The following is a 25,089-nucleotide window of genomic DNA, read 5'->3' as shown; positions in this document are numbered from 1 at the left end:
TCCACCGGCGGCGGCAACAACAACGACGACGACGACGGTAACAACAACAGCGGCGGCGGCGGCGGCGGGGACGACGAAACAGGGGACGGCGGCGGCGAGTGGGGCGGGAACCGGGGGGAGGCGCTGTTCGTGCTGGCGCAGGCGGGGAGGAAGCTCTCCAGCCTCCCCGCCGACCTGGCCGCGGCCGTCGAGGGCGGCCGCGTCACGGGCGACATCGTGCGGCGCTTCGCGGAGATGGATGCCTCGCCGCTGCTCCGCTGGCTGCTGCGCTTCAGAGGGTTCCGGGAGCGCCTCCTCGCCGACGACCTCTTCCTCGCCAAGCTCGCCATGGAGATGGGCGTCGGCATGATCGCCAAGGTCCGTGCCTCCATCCACATGGATGATCATGAATGCTTTCAACCTTTTCTTATCTTATCTTCCTATGATTTGATTTGATTTTCAGAAGAAGAAAAAATGAAATCGCGTTTTAATTTGTCTGACGCTTTTTTGTTGCTGCTTGCTCTGTTTGTTTCAGACAGCTGCCGAGTACGAGAAGAGACGGGAGAACTTCGTCAAAGAGATTGACATCGTCATCGCTGATGTGGTACGCCTGCCTTTGCTTGTCTGCTACTGAAGACATGCAGTTTGTACATATGTGATATATAACCCTGACATTTCAAATCAAACTACCAAACAAACCATGGTGTGAAACTGTCTTTACATGATCATTCATAAGTCCGTGTTAACTTCTATTAGAAATTCTGTTTTGTTGTTAAATGGTAAATGTTCGTCGGTGAGTACAAAATAATATTTCTAACATGAGGAAATTCGATCCACAGAGTACTGTATGTTTGTTTCCAGGTGTTCTGAAGTTACCCTGTCAGGAGTTTAATTTGTGGTTTTGCTCTGTTATTTCTCTACTACATACATTACCTTCTATGTTGAAAATCATCAACTGTGAACCTAGCAGCGACTACAAAGTTGTAACTAGTATAATGCAAGCTTGAATCCTTGCTGTCTTGTTAAATATAAATGATTAATCAAGCAAACAAAATCAAAAGTTTAAACTATCCCAAATGTACCAAGGACAATGGTACTGATGGAAACATCCTGTTCATATCACAAAATAAGGTCATTGGCTTTTACTTTTGTTTCATTGTCGATACAATTCACTAGCTTATTCTAAATGAAGTAATTATTGTGCTTCCAACTTATCTGCTTCAAAATCTAATTCAGTTGCTTCTTGTACTACCCAGGTCATGGCAATTGTTGCAGATTTCATGCTTGTATATCTTCCAGCACCAACTGTATCTCTGCAGCCACCACTTGCAAGAAATGCTGGGCTTATCACTAGTTTTTTCCACAACTGCCCACACAATGCTTTCCAAGTAACCAGAACTTCACCCTTCTTTCTAGCTAATTACACCTTTGTAGCCTTTTTCCTTTTTGTCAAAACACTTATGCTGACTTTTTTCCAGATTGCTTTGGCTGGAAGATCATTCTCAATTCTGCAAAGGCTAGGAGCTATTGTGGTAAAGTACATTAGTTTTAATGTGTTTTTTTATACGCACATGGTGGCCTTAAATTTGGGGTTATTGGTCAACTAACAATTGTGACCCTTTGCAGAAAAATGGTGCAAAGCTTTTTGCAGTCGGAACTGGTGCTTCTCTGGTAAGCCTGCCATGTCACCAAAGATGTATTGTGATGAACTGATAATCATCACTAACAACTTATCTTGATTTTTTGTTGACAAATATGCCAATGTCATTTTCCCCCTCTTTGGGCAGTAAACACTAGGAGAGGATCCTATTATGAAGATTTAGTGAAAATAATTTGAAAAATGGACAAAGTGTACAAGAAATTATTCAAGTATCATTGTAAAAGATCTCTGCCATACTTGTTTTCATCAGGCTAAACTATTCATGCTTTTAAGCTTCAATTCTAGTGACTCCAATAAAGTAATATGTTACGTTTGACACAACATTGAGCTAACTTGCTTGAAGATCCAGATAATCTCTAACTTCTTCTGAACTTTTGTTTGACGAGCTAAATACATATGGACTTAAGTTCACCAAATCTCCAGAAAATTGTAAGCTGGACCTTTTACTTTGAAGCACACAGACTCACTAATAACTCAACCATCAGATATTTCTGCTGTTTTCTGATTCGCTTAAAGCAAAATAAAATAAAATCTTACAGTAACTAAGGATTTATTTTAACTCTGTTTTGTCTCTAGTACTGCCTCATTTAGAAGAAATAGTGTTTGAATAACAGTCATTTGTTTTTTTCTGAATCGAATGTTTCTGTTCTGAAAAGGAACAATCTAGCAGTCCTGGTCGCCAATGCTTATTTTCCTGAACTTGTCATCTTTCCCAGGTTGGTACTGGTGTCACGAATGCACTGATCAAAGCAAGGAAGGCTGTTGACAAGGACCTTGACGATGAAATTGACGATATTCCAGTTGTGTCAACTAGTATTGCCTATGGTATATATATGGCAGTTTCTAGTAACCTCAGGTAAACATCTTCTCCATAATATTCAACACATGTGGCATAAATAAATCCATTCTCTTGTTTTTGTCTTGAATGGGGCAACCATTGCAAATCATAGTATCTTCTTTTGAGGAACCCAAAGCATAGTATCTAATATCTAAAAAATAATGCGTAGTCTCTTTGTTGTTAACGGTAGTGACAAATGATTATATACTTCACCAGGTACCAGATTCTGTCTGGTGTAATCGAGCAGAGGATGCTGGAGCCTGTACTACACAAACAAAAGCTTCTGCTGAGTGCCCTCTGCTTCGCTGTTCGGACAGGGAACACATTCTTGGGTTCTTTACTGTAAGTGCGCGAGTAACACTCATGTAACAAGCCGTGACCCTGTGTCGACAGCATTACTCACCGATGAACTTTATGTATGAACAGATGGGTGGACTATGCCAGGATGGTAGGTGTTCAAAAGGCCGAAGAGGAGATCTGAAGTTCCAGCCTTTTTGCTACTGATCTATACCGGAATTCGGAAGTCAACTAGTACTATATCTCGCCTGCGCCCTGGGATGTTATTCTTCTCTTCACAGGGAATGCTGCGCGGCAGAGTTCAAATTATTTTCATGAAAGCAAGTAGAAAGATAGATATATGATGTGTCGAATTATTGCGGACGAAATGTTACTTGTCTTCAATATCTTGCAACTTGCAAGGCCATATAGAGTGAAATGTTGCTTCTTGGACTTGGAGCATTTGAGTTGTCTCGTTCTGCCTAGCTCAGAGCGAAATTTCGGTGTTCAGCAGCAGATAGATAACCTAGAAAGCAGCTTTTCTGGATGAAGAAAAACACACCCTGATTTATATACTGGGTCTGACTACGTCTGCCATACATGTTTTTTTTTTTGATAAAAGAAAACCACAGCATCCGAAAACTACAGAACTAAAGAGATCTGCCACGATGTCCCGGCCCCAGGCCGTCGGCCTCGTGGCCCTCATCGCCTCCATCGCGCCGGTGCGCGTGGCGGACACAAGAGCAACACGTACCGCCAGCGTGTCCGTGGAACTTTGCCCGGTGTGCGTGCCGCGATGACCTCCTCTTCCTTCCGACAGAGGCGTCGGAGCTGGGTAGGAGCGACGCCATCGTCACCGTGAGGACGCATCTCGGGCACCTCCTGCGCCCTCGGCTACGAACGATCTCTGCGGCGCTAACGCCCACTGCTTGCCGGACGCGCTGCTCGTCAACAAGATGTACGAGATGGGCGTTGACGAAAGGATGCAGCAGGACAGCGGCAGGAGCGACCGAGACCAACACGGAGACGTCGGCATCCACGAGATCGCCATGGGAATTGGATGGAGCTCCATGAATTGCTCCAGGGCCTCAGAATCGGAATTCAGAAGAGTATGAATTCTGATCTTGAATGATGATGACTTCGATCATCTTGTTTGTGTTGCTATAGATTTCAAACTAGTGCTACAGTACTACTCCCTCCATTTCTTTATCTAAGGTGTATTATTTTCAGCACGGTGACCAAGGCACATAATTATGCACTAGTTAGGACAAAATTACCCTTCTCTAATTTGTAGATTAGCGGCAAGTAAATCATTTAGGCTAGGAAAGAAAGAGATACACACAATCGGGAGAGAGATAGTTTCTTTTTCTTTCTCTACAAGGAGAGATACATGCAATCAAGTGAAAGATACTTTTCTTTTTCTGGAGGGCCAATATCGGAATTACGAGGAATTAGAACAAATGCACCTTACAATGTGGAATTTTATCAAAAAACAAATACACCTTATATAACGGAACGGAGGGAGTATTTTGCAGCAGATTTCATAATATTTCAACTTAAACTGAATTGCTAACGTTCTGCCACACTATAGTTATTGTGATCATACTTATGTCATCTTTCTCTTCTCCCCGAACGAATCCCTGACGACTTGCTAGTACTCGATGTTGACTACTGCCTGTCCCCATAAATGATCCACATACTAAGAATACTAGGCCCGTAAGGGTTCCATTTTTCTGGATTTTTTGGAATTTTTTTTACCTATGCTATTTGAGCGACACGTTACCTCCTCCTGTGCAGTACATCCTATAGCAGTCTTTCCTTCATTTTCTTTTTAATATATTTGTTTGACTGCCGTGGCATGCATGCCTTGGTCCAATTCACGTGAGCTGTTGTGGTGGCCTTCTAGATTTCGTCTGATTGCTGCATGGGCCATGCATGCCGCCACGTCTGTCTCACACGTTGTAGACTGGCGCACGTAACCTACCATGTAAAATAGGTACATACAGCTATCCCTGCCGCCGCGTATGATCCACATGCACCTGCTAGCTAGCTTTCACATGCATGCGCTTTCGATCAAAGCAGGGCGCACCTTATTATTCCGCGTTGCGCGCTAGCTGACGATTGAACTGCATGCACGGACGTACATGGTGCACAGGAGGGAGGACAGACGGGCGATCAATGGCCTTCTAGATTTCGTCTGATTGCTGCATGGGCCATGCATGCCGCCACATCTGCCTCACACGTTGTAGACTGGCAGTTTGTTGATCGACACGTTGGCTTCTGGGCTTTTCTGGTGGGCTTCATCTTTATTTTTTCTTTGCTTTTGGTTGCTATAAGTAGCTGGCCTGGTGTTGGTTCACGGTTTCCCCAAGAAATCATCCCAGCTCAGCTCTAGGCCGCCGCTGCCTCCTCTCCTCCGTCTCCGCACAGGCGCGCGGCCCCGTCCTCCCCCAACCTGTTCGCTGGCAGCCCCTAGCGCCAGGTCCTCCGTTTCCCCCAGCGAGGCCGAGGTGATAGCGCGGCGCGCAAGCCCGTCCTTCCCAACCTGGTCGCCGGCCAGGCTCTCCGTCTCCCCTCAGCGAGGCCAAGGTGTGGTGGTGCGGCACGCAGCTCCATCCTCCCCAACCTGGTCGTCGGCCAGCCCCTAGCGCCAGGCCCTCCGTTTCCTCTCAGCGGGGACGAGGTGCTAGCGTATACAGGGAATTCCCGCACACAGCCGCTGCGTTTCCTTACCCTGGCGGCACCTCTGTTCGTCATGTAGATCAGAATCGAAGCCTCCTTGCCACGCCTGAGATTTTGTGCGCGGTTAGGAGGGAGGGGAGTCTTTGTTTATGTCCGTCTTGCTGAGTTCTTCTTGTTCGTTCCATCTCTGTTATGGTTCGTTCCGGTGCACGTGCTTCCCAGCGTGTTCTCTCCACGTCGTTGGATTCCTCTTCCTCGGTTGGTGTTGTTGATGGGAGGTTTCTTGCCGAAGGTAGTTCTGTTTCTCATGATTATTGCTCTTTTTAATCTTTTATTAGCTATGTGTGATTTTAGTATAATTATTGCTCGTTTTAGTCTTTTATTAGCTATGTGTGATTTTAGTAAAAAAAATGGGTTATTTTTACGTGCCTGTGTGTTTTCAGATTTGGGTGCTAATGATGCGCGGTTGGTTGTTTTTACGTGGCTGTGTGTTTTCAATTTGGGTGCTGATGAGGCGCGGCGACGACGCCAGGCACGGCAAGATATCCGTCGTGGGAAGCGTCCTGTTGATTCATCGTCTGGTGGGTGCTTTCTTTTTTTTAACTCCTTTTGTATTGTTTTTAGAAAAAAATTGCTAATTGGTTGACTTTTGCAGTTGGAAGGAACTTTCGGCCTGTACTTGAAGAATGGATTGATCCTTGTCTTGTTGCTGTTAGAGCTGCATCTGATGTGGAAGTTTTGTATCGTCCCTATTTTACTGCTGGTTGGTTGTCTGGTTCCTCGCGTACATACCTGGTCATGTCCAGCCCACACGCCAGCACGCTCTCGCTCAGCCCAGGTCAGACCTGTCTACCTTGCCGCGCCCAGGTTACACTGATGTACTTGTGCCTACCCACATCTGTAGCTGCCTGACCAATTAGTCTACTATAGCGCACTGTAGCTGTGCCTGACCAATTAGTCCACTGTAGCCCGCATGCAGTTGTGCAGCTTTCTCCATAAATCATAGCAAGGTCCGCCTCCTCCTACTTCTGCCCACCCGTGAACATATCAACAAGACAAATAAAAGATGCAAATGACTATGCATTGTAATTAAAGATATATTTCTGGACTAGACATGCATAGACTGCTTTGCGCAGACCTCAGACCTGCATGTGTAGAGTACAGTCATCTTTTGCATGTTGTGCAATACGTTGTCCCACCGAGGACGGCGGAAGCACGTCTCTGATTACTAGCCAAGTGTTCTACATGCAAGCGGTCTACCATGGCGATGGCACGCACGGGACGTTTTACAGTTACTGCACGGGACGATTTTTACAGCTCCTGCATGCAAACGATCTACCATGGTACGACACGCATGCAGATGACAGTAGTTCTATAGTATATACGGCCAGTTGCTATATAAAGAGGCCGGTCCATGCTATGGGTTCACACGCTTCCAAACTTTTACAGCGTGTGTGAATAAACAATGGTGCCTTGAGACACTTTGCCACTATTCTGACTAACGGTAGGCATGCTTTTGGAGAGATAAGATTACTAAATCCTTTTGTTCTTCGGTCATCTTGCTTTCAAACTTGCTGATGCCTTGTGGTTTCGTTTATTTTGTTGCCATTTCTTTTCAGGTATTTCTATTCTGATGGACGACGAACTTTCTTCCACCAACGATGTGGGCTTCCATCGCCCAGACGCAGAAAAATGTTTCATGGGAGCGATCTAGCTTGCAACCCGTAGTTGCGTGCCTCTCCATCGTAATTACATAGTCACCCCATGTTCTCCCTCTAATGCTCTTCCGTCTCCGCATGTACTTGCTGCTCTCATCGCTAGGTTCACCAGGCACTACAAGCTATCCTTCCATGATGTCACTGACAATAGGATTGTCATGACCTGCACCCACCACACCACTGGAAACCGTGTCTACAATCTCTCTAGAAGCAACTCCACTATTATTATCCAAGGTGTCCGCTATAGATTTATGGTAGATGACGCACTGCTCCATCTAGGAAGAATCTCTACCAATCAGTACATTATTATCTCAATGAGAAATCTGCCACTTCATCTGTGGAAGAGCATCATAGTAGAGCAAATCCTCAGTCCATATTGCTCCTTAGATTATGTCACACATGACTCACTCTTAATAGAATATCCATCCACTTTTACATGCTATGCGTGGGCCAGTCCATCCATCGTGGTGCCTCCAACCATACAAGTGAACGTGTCTGACGAGGATGCGTACACCGCAGACCAACAGATGGCCTTCTTTAGCGCATATAATGTAAATCTGTTCATCAGCGAGTTCAGAATCGCGGCACACCTAGTGAAACAGCCTTACTGCCCAACCGTGCCAATAACCAGTTCTGGAAGCAAACCAATCCAATGCTTTATTTCCCAGAGGTTTATCGATCCCGCCCAGATTCAGATTTTGTCTAGCATGGTCATTTTTTCACCGCATGCTGAAACCTATTTCTCATCCTTTGATAGTCTTGTGACTTATCTGGGTGATATAAGATACATCAAAATTAAAGCCAGAAGGCTCACGTCGTCAGATTTTTTGCTATCAACCTCCATTCCTCTCACGGGTCGCTCTCTCTATCACACTGTACGTACCATATTTGAAGCTGAGATCCGTGCTGGTGAGGTTGACATCTAGCCATGGACACCAGCATTTGGATCATTTGGGTTTCCAATCAATTGCACAGTCGAGCTCAGGATCCATGACATGCCATGCAGTTTTTACACGGCTCCAATAATCGAGTACCTTCTTAGCCCGTATTGCATGGTGAAGCAGCACAAGACTGTTATTGATGATCCATTAGAGGACCACTGGGAGAACATCGTCTCATCCTACGATTGCACTGCTTGGTGTGAGGACGCGAGGTTCATCCCACACCAAATCAAGATGAGACAAGTGCCGATCAAGCTACTAGACATGACTGAGCCTTTTATGGTGACATGCATGCAATTCAGAAAGATGGAAGCGTCCATCAAGGCATGGATCAACTGAACAAGTAGCTGTCATCAGAAGATGTGCAAGTTGGGACTTCGTAAAAATAAGTGCTGCGTGTTTCTCTTTTTAACCCCTTTTAGCAGTAAGTAACTAGATGTGCTGTAAAATCTACTACCTGTATTGTGATTTACTCTTGTGCAAGTTGGGACTCTCTCTCTTTTTTTTACCTCTTTTAGCAGTAGTAACTAGATGCGTTGTAAAAGCTGGCCACCTATATTGTGAATTACTCATTGGTTTCTCCTAGCAGCGTAATCTAAGTTTATTGTGCGTACTGGCAAATGCATGCATCACTTGTCAACCAAACCAAGAAAGAAAAAAATGCTGTGAAAGAATTTAACGAAGTACATAAATTGCAAAGATTACATACCTTAATTACATAAAATAAGGCAGCATACAACCATACATCATACAACTGACAATTTTATTGAAAAAGGAAAGAAAGAAGCTGCTGCTATTCAGCAACTTTGCTAGGGCATGATCTAGGCCATTCCATTATCACCAGGGCCACTGCCATCAACTTTTCCACGCCAGGTGTCGAACACATGGATTCGAGATAGATCCACGCCTTCGCCAGGAAGATATGCAGATGGCAATTCAGACATCAAGGGACCACGGTCCAAAACCTCTTTCACATGAATGGTCACAGGGAAAACCATCACTCTCCTATAGGTAGGTGATGACGGACGTGGTGGCGATTCTACTTCATCGTCAGAGTCTGGCTTCCAAGGTGGCAGAGGTGGTGTCGGCACCTCTACTTCCATTGATTTAGGTACCTTGTTAGGATTAGCAAGCCATGCAACTACTTCAATTATCCATCGATCTTCGGACGGTAATATCTCAGTGAGCTCGCCTCTCAGTCCTGCAATAATCAACCTCATTGTTTCCGGTTCCCAGGCAGTTTCTAGTAGACCTTCAAAACTAAGATTTGTCCGATACTCAAGCTGCCCATATGAACACCGAGCATCATAATTCGTCGAGAGCCAGGACGTGCAACCTCAAGCTTCAACATCATTTATACTGGAGACAAACCACCGACAACACGAGCAGAAGAACTAGCTTCCTCACTCTACCATTATGTTACCGAGACAAATCCAGCTGGAGGGTCGACATTCCAGGTGTAGGAAATGACGAAGAGTTTTCCGATATGCTATGGACTACTTTGTCCTAGACAAATATTTCAAACAAACTTACCAAAAATTACAAAATAACTAAATAGCTAATTAGTCCGAGTGGCGCGGCGTGCCGCCGCGCACTACCCGCTAGTTCAGACTAGCTAGCTAGCTAATGTTCAGTACTGCACAAAGTAGAGATTCAGAGTAGTAATCTACAGTGTTCTGGCACATTCAGTTGATCCTTTGCTTTTACAGATTTGCTATTTCTAAAATCAGATTTCGTTATCTGCTGGAGAAGAATTTCTCATTCCGAGAATCGATGAGCTTCCTCACCTGACTTAGAGATGCACCCGGCCCCTTCGTTCATACGGGCTAGAATTTATTTGGATCGGTTGTTATATGTCGTAAAAAAAGAAGAAGATAGTTTGGTTGTTGTATGAGAAGCTTACCGGAGAAGCACTAGTTCCAAGTTCCAAGTATGAAAAGCTTGGGGCCAACTCTTTGCAAAGAGGCCACCACAAATCAATTTCGAATTCGCCTGCCTAATTAGAGGGGTTTCGAACGTGGCAATAGCATTTTCAGCTCCTTCTCTTGGACTCTTGCTTTATTGACTGACTCCATGTACCAAGCTGAACCCTACAACAAATATGATGTGCTTATTACAAGCATGATGAGTCTACAACTAGTTGGATGGAATAATCTCCTCGTTTTGCAGCCAACCAAAACAGAAACGAGCATTTTTCTTCATCGGAATAAAACACCCAGACACATGTTCAGTCACTGGCAGATGGGCCCAAAACTTAAGGTCCAAGTGAAGTCGCCATCGTTCCCCAAGTGCAATCGCCGATCCCCTTCCCCGCCCCTGTAGCCCTGTACATTCGCCGGCAGAAGAAGGCAAGAGTAAAATCCAAGCTCCGGCGCGTAGATCCAGCCACAATGGCGGAATCTGCGGGCTGGTCCGCGCTGCCATCCGACCTGGTCAACCGCGTCGCCGACTGCCTCCTGGCCACCAACGACGTGGACTACTACATGGACCTCCGCGCCGTCTGCGCCGCCTGGCGCCGCGCCACCGCAGGCACCAAGAACAGCCCGGACCCCCGGTTCCGCCCGAGCCAGTGGATAGTGATCGACGAGGTCAGTTGCTCCAGGTTCAGGAGCTTCCAGCGCCTCACGCCCCTCCTGGTTAACACCGCCACAGGCCGCGCCCTCCGCAAGTACCTGCCGATGCTCCGCAACTACCATGTCATCGCCACCACACACGGCGGCTTCTTCGTCCTCGCGGACAGGAAGCCCCCTCACGCCGCGTGCGTGCGTACTCAACCCTTTCACAGGCTACTTGGTTCGTTTCATGGCGCCCATGGTTATAGACTTGGTTGCTCCTGCTGCTGCTGTCACTCATTTTGAGGGTGAGCCTACCCTCGTCTTGTTTTGCGATGAATATCGTACCATGTACGCGGCTGAACTTGACAGTGGATGTTTCATTGAGTTTCGGGACTGGTATCCTTATAAGAGGGTGGGCTTCTTGGGATTTTTCTATGCCGGTGGCGATGTGAGTGACAAGATCTACGATCTGATGAGTTCGTTCGGTGTTCGCCCTTCTGAGATGCTGGCTGTGTATCCTTTTGAGGATTTCGACGACCCTTCAGAAACAAGACATACTGATCGTTGCTTTCTTGTGGAATCTGCTGGTGAACTGATGATGATCTTTAAGCTGCAGCAGCACATGGAGCTTTTCAAGATAGACAATGACAGAAGCGCGCCCGAGCCTGTGAAGAGCATCGGCAACCGGGCCATCTTCCTTGGTTATCGGCAGTGCCTCTCTATTAATGCCGACAAGTTCCATTCAGTTGAAGCCAACTGCATCTACTATCTGAAATGCATCGATTCACGCTTGTCCATCTACAAGTATGACCTCAAGGATGAGAAACAAGAGTGGATCTCTGGAGCCATAAGCTGCAGCATAAATGATCTCTTCCTGTGTGATGTTGGCCGTCCTTTTACAATCATTCAGCTCCTCTCTAGCTACACCATTAGTGTCTGGGGTTCTGAACTAGAATATGAGAAGAGCTTTGAACAGCTCCATCATGTCATTCCGAACGCGGAGGAATTTCGGCTTTCCTCTTACCTTGAGGATCTGGAATTCAATGACGACTGAATTGTCGAACAGATTGTGCTTTGTAATTCTACTTACCTTTAGAACCAGAGTTCCGGTATTGAGACAGAGCAGGCTCTGTTGCTTCATGTATATTTTGCAATAACACACTTTAGCGCCTATGTACTCTGTACCTCCTGGTATGTAATCTGGTGCTTTTTGGCACTAGAGAATGTTGAGAGTATTAGTATTGTAGTTATCACTACCTAAATTGCCCTTGCAATCAACTAACATTCCATGTTTTAACATAGCTTTGTCCTGTTCTAAGAACTGAAGTAGGTTCAACACTTGAATCTATGATTTGCTCACCTATTGTTAAGGTAGGATGGGATTCGTCTAATGCCTTCTGTAATGCTCTGTTGCACCGAGCGCTCACCTGTGGATAAGTCTGTAGTGGGTACTTTGATTCCAGTGCAAATAAGGAAAAATGATGATCAATTTTCTTCTCCTTATTCGCAACGGTTTCTGTTAAGTATATGCCCAGACCTACGCGGTAGTGATTTTAGTTGTACCTTTGATCTTGACTGATTATTTCAGCTGTATTTCCACAACTGTGCCGAATGTATCATTTATTTATTTTGTTTCTTCACAAAAGATGAAGTATCTGGTTGATTGCATCTTCACTAGTACTAGCATTTTCAGCTCTTTCTACTTTATTGACTCATTGATGTGCTGAATCCTTGCAGCATCCATGATGTATTGATGTGCTTATTACAAGCTTGATTAGTCTAGAACTCGAATGGGATAATCTCTTTGTTTTACAGTCAGGCTTGTTGTGATTGGTTCGAGTCAATTCTGAAAAATGGGACTAATCAACTGTCTTCAGGGGTCAGATACTAGATCACGCAGCAGGCCATGTTTTATTTGCTGTAAATTTGGTTATGTATTTTCTCTTCTAATTATAAGTTCGGAGTGTGTGGGAACTCTCATCAGATGTTAACCTTGCATAGTGAGGCACAGAGTGGGCCTAGTCTCCATGTTCTCAGCCAATGCTGATGGCGGTGTGGTCTTGCGGCTTTCCAAGAGGGCGGCGAGAGCAGAGCAGACTCAGGTATCTGATGCCTGAAACCTGAAGCTACCTGCAAGTGTTTAAAGTTGAGAAAGAAGAGAAGTCTCTTGCACCTTAGGATTTATCTTACAACGATGGAGATGTGAGCGACAAGATGCATGGCCTGATTAGTTTGTTCGATTTTGGTCCTTCTGAGATGCAGGCTGTGTGTCCTTTTGATGATTTCTGTGTGCCTTCAGAAAGTAGACATAACGGCCATTGCTTTCTTGTGGAATCTGCTAATGAACTGCTCATGATCTTTAAGCTGCAACAGCGCATGGAGGTTTTCAAGGTAGACAATGATAGAAGCGCGCCCGAGCCTGTTAAGGGCATCGGCAACCGGGCCATCTTCCTCTGTTATCGTCAGTGCTTGTCTGTTAATGCCGACAAGTTCCATTCGGTCGAAGCCAATTGCATCTACTACCTAAAATCCGTTGATTTTCACACATTTCCATCTGCAAGTATGATCTTAAGGATGAGAAAGAAGAGAGCATCTCTGGAGCCATAAGCGACCTAAGTAATGTGTTCCTGTCTGATGCCGACCCTCCTTTTGTCATCATTAAGCTCCTCTCTAGCTACACCATTAGTGCCTGGGGTTCTGAACTAGATGATGAAAAGAGTTTTGAAGGGCTCCCTGATCTCATTCCTAACGCAGAGGAATTCAATAATGACTGAATCGTTGAACAGACCGTGCTTTAGTTCTAGTTACCTTTAGAACGAGTTGCGGTATTAAGACAGCAGGCTTTGGGGCTTCATCTATATTTTGTAATAATGCTCTTTAGTGCCTATGTACTCTCCATCTCCTGGTAATCTAATATGATGCCTTTTGGCATTAGAGAATGTTGGAGCACAGTATTGTACTTATCACTTACTCCCTCAGATCCATAATACTTATTTTGGACCGGAGGAAGTACTAATTTGTCCTTGCAATCAATTAACATTCCATGTATTCCGGGTACGTTTTCTTTCACTGAACATAGCTTTGCCTTGTTCTAGGCAAGAAGCAGGTTGACACTTTAACCTAAGATTGGCTCACCTGTTCAAAAATAAAGCATGTGTTAAACCAGGATGATGTTCGTCCTACCTGATCCCCTCCCCTCCCGAGTCGCCCCCCGCGTGAGCGGCCGGGAGGCCCCCAGACCCCGTCGGCCGGCCCTCCCCCACTCCTCCTCCTCCTCCCTCGCCGCCGCCCAAGGGCGCGGCCAGGCGAAGCCTGGTCGTCATCGGTGGCGGCGAGGACTCGGGCCCTCTTGCTCGCATGGGGCTGGCGCGGGCCAGCGCCCCCAGGCCGGAGCGTGGCGGCGGGCCGGACGCCACGGCGGGTGGTGGCGGCGCCTCGGCGACTTCGCTCCCCCGCGGCAGGAGGCCTCGTGATCTGGTGCGTCACGGTCGCCAGGGGCGGCGGCGGCATGACCGGATCGGTTCGCGGCGGCGCGGCCGGATCTATGCCCAAGCGTGGGCCTTGATCGCTGGTCTGCCGTCCGCACGACGGCGGGTGCGACTCGCCGGCAGCTGGGCAGATCCGCCAGGACTCTACCCTTGTCCGATCCTTGACAGCGCGGGCATCTCCGGGGGAAACCCTAGATCTCCTTGGGATCAAGCGATGACGGCGCTTTTGCGTCGTAGTCCCTCTTTAGGGCATCGTTTTGGAGTTTAGTCCGGTTGAAGGGACCAGCAACGTCGGTGGCGCACGTCTGGTGGAGCAACTGCCGATGAAAATCGCGCCGACTATGGTCATGGCGGACGATGACGGTGTCTTAGATGTCATTTCCTTGTCGAGGCATCGTCGTTGCAGTCTGCGTCCTCAGACTCGGGATGCTCTGGGGGAAACCCTAGATCTGGGTCTTCCGGATCGGACGATGATGGCGTTTTATCGCTTTCCCTCCTGGGGGCATCGTTTTGGATCAAGTGATGGCTAGGGTGGTGGTGGAGCGGTACTTCATCTCACACATGATAGTGGCGGAGATCGGCGGCATGGCGCTGTGGAGGCTTGGCGTCCGATGCGCGGAGATGGACTCGCGCAGGAGGAGGTAGCTGTCTGGCGTCATGGTGACGTTGATGGCAGAGTGGCCAGACAAGGTAGAAGCCTCAATATAATCTGAAGACGGACCCGTGGAAGATGGCGGCGACGACACACGAGGGCGTCTGACCGGATTGTGCCCCAGACCCGGTATGTGGCTCGGCTGGGGCTTCTGGCTTTTGATGTTAGGCTTAGGCGAGTGGTTTTGGTAGTGGCCCAGTTAGCATCCCTTCATCATATGGATAGAAGTAGCGGCATATGTTGCCAAGATGGTGAATTCAGGTATATTGTTTATAATACTTTGTAAGGTCCTTGAGAATAATCAATAAAGTGGATGTATGCATCTCCCAGATGCAGAAGCCGGAGGTCATTCTCTCTCTTTTTTTAAGATGCTATTCGTCCAGTGCCTTCTGTAATGCTCTGTTGCACTTAGTACTCACCAGTTGATAAGTCTGTAGCGGGCTTCTTGATTCCGTTGGAAACAAGGAAACTGATGGCTGTGTTTCTTCTTCACAGCAGCAGCGGTTTCTGATAAGTATATATGCCCAGACCTATGCTACGCGGCATTGAGTTTCTACCTATGTCATGCTGAGTAGTTTTTCTGAAACATACACACTTAATTATAAATATGCCTTTCTTTAAACGCATCGTAAACTATATATGGCTAGGGGACCGACTGGTTCATGCAACTATAGTTTGCTCCATATGAAGTTTGCTCTGTAGTGAAGCACAGTCACTAAGCGAGACCAATGTGGAAATCAATTAGGAGGAGCTAACAATATGCCTTGAATTAAGATAGTATTAGTCAAAAAATTCATTAATCTTAGCCACTTCTTATGGGCACATGAGAACTTTAAATTTTCATCCGAAGACAGTGAGACAGGGCCGAGGGCCGCCGGTGGATCCGCATTGGGAGCCATTCCGCCTTGGGCGGATGTGACGTCGGGTTGCTCCGGATGTCTTCAATTTGGATCGAATGTCTTCGATTTGGTCAGCGATCGATTTGGAACAAATTTCTTTGATTCCTTTTTCTTCTAATCGCCGAGACCCTAGGGAAGAGCGAGAACGTGTTGTAATTAATCGAGAGGGAACGAGAGACAAACAAATAGAATAAACTTGTGTAGTCTTTATTGATCATCTTTCACAAATTATATACAAGGTTGAAGAGGTGCCTCCTGTGATGCACCGGTTGGCAAGGGATGGAATAGGGAAGGAACTGAGCCGACTGATGCTAGAGTTGCAACCGCACATGAGGGAAATCGGGAATTTCCTGATTAACCACAGGGGTTAATTTTCCTTAACAAGGATAAAGGTTTCTGCGGTGGGAATTGATCAAATACTCTACTAGTAGCGGGGCTAGCAGTGGGGCCACACGTGACACGCGTCAAAAGAACGAGGCAGCTTACTAGCTGCCTAAAATCAGTCGGGCAAAATTAAGGGTTTTCCAAAATTTTGTCACAAAAACACACTTAAACGGACTCCTCACAACTAGCCCAAAGTTAGGGATGCCCGACAACTCCATACCCAGCCCATATACTGGACGGATATGAGAGGTCCGGACTCGCCCGGGCACCGCCGCCACGCCAGACCGGCCTGCTATGGCCCGCGCCGCCCCAATTACTATCCCCACAAAAACTCGATTGGACCCAACAAACCCTAGTCAAACATTTTGTCCTCTCAGTAATGTCGCCCTCTCCGCGTCATTCCATCTTCTCCCCTTCCTCTCTCAATCTGTCCGTCCCCTTGACCATGTCTAGACCGATCACGCCTCCGACAGTGAGACCGATCCCATAGACTGGGGCAGCCGCCTGAAGGAGGACTCCGGCGCTGGCAGCGATGCGCCCAACGATGACGCTCTGCATCGCCATCCAGCAGTCGTGGCTGGACACAGGTGGGAGATCGAACTCCGTGGCGCCCGCCGCAATGCGGCCCGCGCTCACCTGTCCTGCTTTCCACCGCTCCTGATCCGAAGCAAGGCGGCCCTCTCCCCTTCCCCTCCGACACCAACTCTGCTAGGCAGCCCCGGGTGCTCATGCTCGCGGCTTCCGTGCGGCAAATGACGGAGTCAGAGGCCAAGGCAGCATGCCGCGAGCAAGAGCGGGTTGTGGCTGCGGCGGAGGCCGGCTCTTCCCGCCAAAGCGCCTGCTCTGTCCTCGTTGACTCGGAGAAGACGCTCGTCCATGAGGTCATGTGTCATACATTGACCATGGCGGATTAGGATGCTAGGTGCCTCTTGCACAAAAATATGAAGACACTCCGACTCAGGCTTGAAGGTTTGGAGCGCCCCGCGAAGGACCACCATGGCCAAGGCGGCCCACCAACCGAACGAGCAGGCTCATGCCATCTGCCGCCTCTCTGGCTACATCTCACTGGCGTTTGAGAGTGGCTCCACCAGCATGGACGAAGATGACGATCCTCCCACCGCCGATGCGTACACGGAGGAGATGGACCGCTGCGCCTATGACCGCAAGGGCAAGGGCCATGCCAAGAAATGGTGATCTCGCCTCTCCTCATCGTCTGGCTAGCAATATGTCTATTTTGGAGTAGTATTTTAGTCACGTATACGGTCCATATAATCATCGTACAGTACTCCGTGTTGCTATGTCTATCTTCTACGACCCTGTAGATACAAAGTAATACTCATTAACTTAGACAACTTTTTTTTGTACAACCTTAATTAACTCAGACAACTTTGGTTTTGTACAGCCTTAACTTAGACAACTTCGTTTTTGTACTCCCCCGTTTTTATTTACTCCGCATATTAGAGTTAACTGAAGTCAAACTTCGTAAAGTTTGACCAACTTTATAGAAAATAATATAAACATTTATCATAACAAATTTATACTATGTGAAAGTACATTCAATAATAAATCTAATGATGTTGATTTGTTATTGTATATGTTAATATTTTTGTTTATAAAATTGGTCAAAGTTTACAAAGCTTGACTTTGACCAAAGTTAATATGCGAGCTAAATAAAAACGGAGGGAGTACTTTGTCACATACCGTCCATATTGTCATCCAAGTACAATACCACTCCATAAGATATCACTAGAGATACTAAGCTCCCTGGAAATAATGAGCCGTGAGCGATCCAGGTTTTGGCCTCATAGTTGACCCCAGTGGTCAGTGGGAGTAAGCGTTGGCTTAAACTGAATATTTTTTAGGGGTACAAGCTGGATCCAGAAGTGTGTTTTGCATGTCGCTTGTGCAAGATTTATCAATACATATTTTCATTTTGAGTCCAAACGTGAAGCCACCAAGGCCCAAACACCACATCGATGCCTTCGGGCCTAACTCTTGCACATGCACACATCTGGCATTCTCCCAAGTGCCGCAGCCTGTGTCTGCCGGTGCCGACCGCCGTCCAGTGTAAAGTGGTTTTTGCATTTTTGGCCCCACATGTCAGACCACCACCCAGTGTAAGGTGTTTTTTTTGCATTTGTGGCTCCACATGTCAAAAGTTGATCGATTGTGGGTACGGTTGGATTTTTATTCACACATTGACGTGGTGCTACTATATTGATCGGTAAACAAATCTTTAAATTTGTGAATGTTTTTTAAATTCATGAGTATTTTTAAATTGATGAACATTTCTGAATTTGGGAACTTCTTTTTTAATCCGAGACCATTTTCTAGATGCATGAATATTTGAGACCATCTGGGGACGAAAACAAATGTAAGGGGAGTGATTTTGAGAGCGGACGCATGACTGACCCGGGGTGCAGAGGACGTGCGACGTACATGGGTCTAGGACTATGCCTGCCTGCACGTGCGCAAGGTAGGGAAGTTGGAAAAAAGAGAAGTCTATTTCTGTGTAAATGGTTTGATAATCATTTTGGTTTATGTAGAAACACTGACAATATACCAAGACAGAAACAACTAGCGATGGAAACATCAATACGAACACCATAAACCAAGTAAACCAGAATACTGCTCAAATCAGTTCAGTTTGGTTCTTTGTTTTTCAGTGTAAAAGTGCTCATCTTTAATCATAATAGCCACAAAAAATTAACTCACAACCGAGAAACGGCGCGGCAAAGCGCGCGTCACCACCTAGTCTCTACGGAACCCCTGCAAATTCACGATCTCGTTGCCGACCAAGGCCGCGCTGTGGTCCGGACGTAGGAGAACGTCCGGTCGATGCGGTAAGAGGAAGAGAGTACTTCCCCGTTGTGTCGGTCCTTGTCTCCGATCTGCACCACGCTGCCCTGTGACCTCTCCGCTTCACTCACGTTGTGCCGATACACGGCAAAGTTTTTGCCGGCGCTTCCAAGCGTCAGGACGCAGTCGCCGTGAGCGAAGTACGGCATCGCGAGCCTGTGCGCCTTCACCACGTAACGGCGGCTCCACCGCTCGCCCTGTAGGACCCATACTGTCACCGACTCGCCGTCGTCGTCCTCGACGGCCGCCCCCAGCCTCCCGTGCACGTTCGTTAGGCACGGACCCATACCGTCACCGCGTCGTCGCTGTCGTCGACGGCAGCGGGCCGGTCTGACAGGCACGGGAAGAGGCTCGACGGGCTTGACGCGCTCGTCTCCCAGGTCGAGCGACATGATCTTCCTGCGGCCCTTCGTGACCCAGTACACCGTGCCGTCGACGTCGGTGAGGCGGCAGGCGCCGGGGGTGCACCTGGAGTCGGGGCCGGCATGCACCTCCCGCCACGACGCCTCCCCCAGCGTGAACACCTGCACCATGCCGGGCTTACAGAACCGGTCCAAGTGGCAGGGGATGTGCACGATCTTGTACTGCCGCGTCGTTGGGTGGCGCGCGAAGACGTACGTCTCGTGCCACCTCCAGCCGCCCGGCTTCTGCATGACGGCGGTGTCAGACAGTGGAAGCTCCGGGAGCCCGAACCCGTAGTCGGTCGCCGGGTTGACCAGCTGGACGTCGCCGCCGGGGTAGCCGGCCCCCCAGTCGCCGTCGTAGCACAGGCAGACGATGCCGTTGCAGGTGCCGACGATGCTCATGCGGCCGCGTCCTCGGTTGCCAATGCTCCACGCACGCCTGAGATCTCAGGCAATGCCCCGCACCGGTGAAGTGCGCGCGTCCCTCGCTGTCCACAGCGAGGATGTTGCCCAGCCTCCGCATGTCCGTCCACGTGCGCTGGGCGACGACCTCCCGCCAGAGCCGGCAGACGAGGCGGGCCTCGAGGCGGGCGATGAGCGGCAGCCTCACCAGGATCTCGACGAGGGCGTCCATGGGGATGTCCATCGGTTGGCGGCGCGCGGCCTCGCCGTCGAACGTCGGTCAAGGAGTTAATTAAGGACGAAAAGTAGTAGTAGAACGTACGTCGGATATAAGCTCTGCGCCGTCCTGTCTCATACAAAAGGATAGCATATATGAGGGACCCGTCTGTACTTGCGGTTTGGATTGTGTCCTCTTCCGACACCGTTTCGTGCATACGTACGTTGGACGCAAGTCGGTCCTCGGCGTCCGGCTTTGCATGAAATTTCGGGTCGGGTTATTCCGGTTTCCAAATCTCATATCTGAATTTGTCCAATATTCTTTTTGAACGGACATTTCCGTGCCGGAAATTTCAGGTTTGGGTTTCACCATTGCACGCTGTTGAGGAGCGTGTTCGCATATGAACACGTCACTATGTATCCTCGGCGTCGGGGTGATGCACCGCAATCTGTCGGGCGCCTCTGTAGACACAAAACCACACGAGCACGGGAGAGACCCGGTTCGTACGCACGGTGGCTATGTGTTGTCCTAGGTAGGTCTGATCGCCTTTAGGTCCTCGAGGGTCATTGCTCTCCGACACGAAGAACGAACGACAAACAAGAGAGAAAGTATATGGAAGAAATGTAAAAATTAGGCTCAAAAGTATATGTTTTTTTTGCGGAGAGTATATGGGTTTTTTGATTTTGTGTTGTTGTTCTGTTAGCCCTCACTTCTTATTTGTATACAAAGCTGGCCAACCAGGCTGGCCCGCGAGCACGCCGGCACGGCCCGCCATGGGCCAGGCACGACACGGGCTAAATGGGTCGTGCCAGGCATGCGGCACGCCTTGGGCCATGCCTGGGCCTGGAGGTTAGGCACGCGGGACGGCACGACATGGCCCGTTTATTTCTTTTGAAATATATAAATATATATGTCCTATATAAATTCCTAATACTCTAATATGCTTGCATATTTTTGTAGTGCTTACATATTTTTGTAGTGCAGTTTCTGTATTTTTAATCTTTTTTGCAATTCTAGAGCATCTTTGTATTTTTTTATTTCTTTGAGATGGAAAGTTTTAAATATGTATGCGCTAATAAATCTATAAATTCATCCTAAATAATACTTCACAATTTTTTTAAAAAAAATTCAACATTTTTTTTGGCATTTCCCCCTGTTTTTCTAAGGTATTTCGTGAAAAGAAAACGTGCCAGCGTGCCTAAGCGTGCCACGGGCCGGCCCATTTACCTCCTGTGCCGTGCTTGGGCTGCTGCTTGCAGCACGTGGGCCCGGCCCGGCTATTAATCGTGCCCTGGTGGCCCGTGCCGTGCCAGGCCCGTTTATGATGGGCCATGCCGTGTCATGCCGGCCCGCCCTGTTTGGCCAGCTCTGTCTGTATATAGGGTGGATGGACTTTCCGTACAAGAAAAGGACTTGCATTGCCGTCCATACCATCGAAAATTAACCTAACTCAAACTTGTCACAACCGTCCAGCCGGACATCCGGTTACCAACCCGGATGATCCGGCCTTGCCCAAACAAAATTTTCGCGCTGTAGAACTCGCATATGATTTGGGATGGAGATGACTCTAAAACGATTATCTGTTTGGACAAGACGAACAACTTACTGTGTCGACTGTACATGAAAAGAATGTTGCCCGTGTAGTGCACTGACACTTTTGCAAAACCCCCTCGTACCTTCAAATCTGTTACAAACAGGTAGCCGTCTCCTTCCTTTTTCCTCCGCCCATTGCCCGCGCACGTCGCAGGGTGAATCGTCGCCTAGGGTTGCTCCGCCTCCGCTCAGGAGCTGCGGCCCCCAATTGCTCCGCCGCCGCCCAGGGCTTGCTTCTTCGCCGCCCAGGACCTGCGCCGCTCAATTGCTTGCTTCGCCACCGCCCAGGACCTGCGCCGCCGATATCCCCTCCCACCTCCCAGGGCCCGCGCCACCGTTGCCTAGGACCTGCGCGCGTCTGGGTCTCGAGCGCCTGGACCGCAAGCTCCCGCATCACCTGGACCCCGAGCTCCCTCAAGTTTGTCCTGGACCTCAAGCACTCTCACAGGCCTGGAACACAAGCTCTCACGCGGGTCTGGACCTCAAGCTCGAGCTCCTTCTTCTACTCCTCTGCAACAGGCCCGGCCCATAGCCCGGGCAAATGAGGCACCCGCCCTGGGCCCCGAGCAGGCAGGGGCCCCAGCCCAGGTAATGTTCCTTCAGTAATTGATAAACAGCGGGAAAAAAGTCCCAACTCGCCAGCCCCACGAAGGAATCGATGGCTAATCAGAGTCCGCCGTTTGCACTGCACCCACGATCATCGTTCTCCTCTATTTACTCCTGGACTCCTCTGCTTCCTCAAATCGCGAACTCCTAGTACAGCGCCGCCCCTTAAACTCCTCTTCGATTCCAAGGTCTCATCTACCTATTAATGGATACAGAAGGCGTGAATCCATTCCCCGGTCGATTCTCATTCCTTCTCAACGTTCTGCTCACTCCCCATCAACTAGATGTTGGAGAGACCGAGATGGTACGTGTTCTTATTTCCTGTAATCTCGTTCCTCAATTCAAAGATTCCACATAGCACATCGACCATATCCGCATGGATCTTCTTTTGCTCTTGCTCAGGACCTTAGGATAAGGGAGCAATTTTATTCACTTCATGGTATCATCTTCTTGTTCGTGCTGACTGCTGTGGCCTGCCGATCAAGCTAGCTACGTAGTACATCCACATCAATCTGTTTCCACATGCTTTTGTTATCTGTATTAAATATTTTAATGCAGCTTGTTTAGTTACATGTCTTCAAGAAAGTATTTTTCTGCTAGTATCATGTTAAGTTCTGATCGTCATGGTATTGGTATAAACATGAAATACTCAGCTTGCTTTGCTATGCCTTCTGTAGGATAGTTTGGAAAAGATGAGTTACTCATTTTTTATTGAAGAACATGGCAGAATGGAGAGAATCCAGAAAAAAATGCCAGGTTATGCATTAGCTTTAGATATCTCATACAGTGCTCTTAGTCGGTCAATAGTTATGTATATGAAGTACTACAATTTTTTTGAGACTGTGTGTGTGAAGAAGGGCCCCTTATTCTTGACTTGCCCCTGGGCCCAGTATAGCTGTGGGCCGGCCCTGCTCTGCAACTAGATGTTCCTTCTCTGCTCGTGCTACCGCCCAGAGCTCCCTACTCGTGTGCTGCCGCCGAAGGTCCCCTGCTCATGCTTCTGCCGTTGAGAAGAAGTACAGAGCTCCTTGCTTTTCCATCTTCGATGCCGGACCTTCACCTTGCTCCCAGTATCTCCTCTGCAAGCACCCCGAGAATAAGTACAGGGCTCGGGCCTGTACCTTGTTGCCCGACCTGTATATATGATTTTTTTTCAAAAAAACATTTTGTTTCTGAAATCTTGAAACTACAATCCGTTTTGCATAAATTGCAATTGCTAGCTATCTTGGGCTGCGCCAACAAAGAATTACTTTTTGTTGCCGGCACCAACAAGAGATATACTTTTCGTTGCGTACTCTTGAAAAAAAATAACAGTCACATATCACGCATTCAGTCATGATCTCAAGTAGCTGCAGCCAAGCAGAGTGTTAAGGAATTACTCTCCCCGTAAAGAAATACAAGAGCGTTTAGATCAAGTGATCTACAGAGGGAGTACGAGACAAGATTAAGACAATCAGATTGACGGACTGATTAAGATGCTGGAAATGTATGGGATACACATTTACTTTTTCAAATGCAGGACTTTGAACAATATAACCATGATAAAATTCAGTGAAAGTTTAGCACATGATACAACCGTACTTCAAGAGAAATGAACGGCGCGTTAGATCCAAAAATTTCTTGCACAGCCATGCATAGTGTTCATGGCAGATTGCTTGATACAATTCTGTTCCTTGAATATGCTTCTGCATGCACATGCGATGAGCAAGCCCCGCACACGCACTACAGGCCTGTGGAGGTTTGTTGGATATGCCTTTCCCTCCAGAAATCATCAGGCGCTGCAAGAACTGATGAAGTGCACTATTCAGTGAAAACATTACCCAGTCCAACTATAAGATGGAGAGAGCTGCTCCAAAAGAAACCATAGTGTGTGCAAGAAAGCTTTCGATTTATTTTGAGTAATCTCTCTATCCTGCCAAAGGCAATAAATTCCGAATTTCGGGTTTGGTGAAAGGCTAGTGAGTATTGCTCAATCTTCAAAAACTAAAACACCTCAATCCTAGAGCACCTCGACAGTTCTGTCGTTTGTAGCCCAGCCTATCTGATGCTCTCCATGGCACAGGCTCAATCTGAAAAAGAAAGCAACATGCGGTCCAAACAGAGGGTAGTACAACTGACATAATATAGTTCATAGGAAGTTCTTATTGCAGATCACATAATAAAAAAAGCAATAAGAGTAGGTGGTGAGACAATATAGACGAGATGGATACATACATACATACATACATACATATAATAAAAAAGATCTAGAGGGATCATTAGAGAATCCATAATATAATCCTAAAATAAACAGACAAACCAAGGACATCATGAGACATGAGATAATCCGTAATCCACTACCCCCTCTCTATCGTCAGTTCGACACACAGTCGTCAGTTCGACACACAGGCATTATTTTCAGGTCATATAGTCCAGTTCAGCTCACATGCAAACTCTTTCCACTTATTAATCACCATGGCGTCATCTCCGGTCACTGCTCATCTTCTTGCACGCCTTTGCCTGGCATATCAAATTTAGCATTGTGCGATGGCGGAAACGTCTTGCCCTATCCTGGGCGACGTGCTACGTGTTATATAGCAGGGGCTCAATAACCCTGAGGCGCATACATGAGTTGGTTGAGAAGATAAGAGAGAATCGGGATACAACTTGAGGAGAAAGAAAGCAAGAGATAAACTTAGTTACAACCGAATAGATATGATATCCTAGCTAAACTACCTCCTGAACTATCTTTGAAGATCCTCCTTTGTCACGTATGTGTAATGCGCCATGTATGTTTAACACCCCCCTTAATCACAACTTCATCAAGTTGAGATTCTATTTGAAATTTTGAAAGCTTCTCACAGGCAGAGCCTTTGTAAATCCATCTGCAAGCTGATCTTTAGGGTGGATAAAGCGAATATCAAGTTGCTTTTGAGCAACTCTCTCACGGACAAAGT

The 25,089-nt window shown here is 47.6% G+C and overlaps 1 protein-coding gene across 1 annotated transcript; it reads left to right on the top strand.

Annotated features, from left to right (window-relative positions):
* LOC119273541 (protein RETICULATA-RELATED 4, chloroplastic-like) lies at positions 1-3,202 on the top strand (the record flags this gene model as incomplete). The annotated part of the gene is made up of 8 exons (XM_037554670.1): positions 1-357; positions 515-583; positions 1,236-1,367; positions 1,458-1,511; positions 1,606-1,650; positions 2,356-2,495; positions 2,694-2,819; positions 2,904-3,202. Coding segments are annotated over 8 exons (978 nt in total), but the record flags the coding sequence as incomplete, so codon positions are not given.
* Between the last annotated feature and the right edge of the window lie 21,887 nt (positions 3,203-25,089).

The sequence above is a fragment of the Triticum dicoccoides genome, chromosome 3A, assembly GCF_002162155.2.
Source record: "Triticum dicoccoides isolate Atlit2015 ecotype Zavitan chromosome 3A, WEW_v2.0, whole genome shotgun sequence".
In the NCBI taxonomy this organism is placed as follows: Eukaryota; Viridiplantae; Streptophyta; class Magnoliopsida; order Poales; family Poaceae; genus Triticum; species Triticum dicoccoides.
This window is presented reverse-complemented; position numbering and strand designations above follow the sequence as displayed.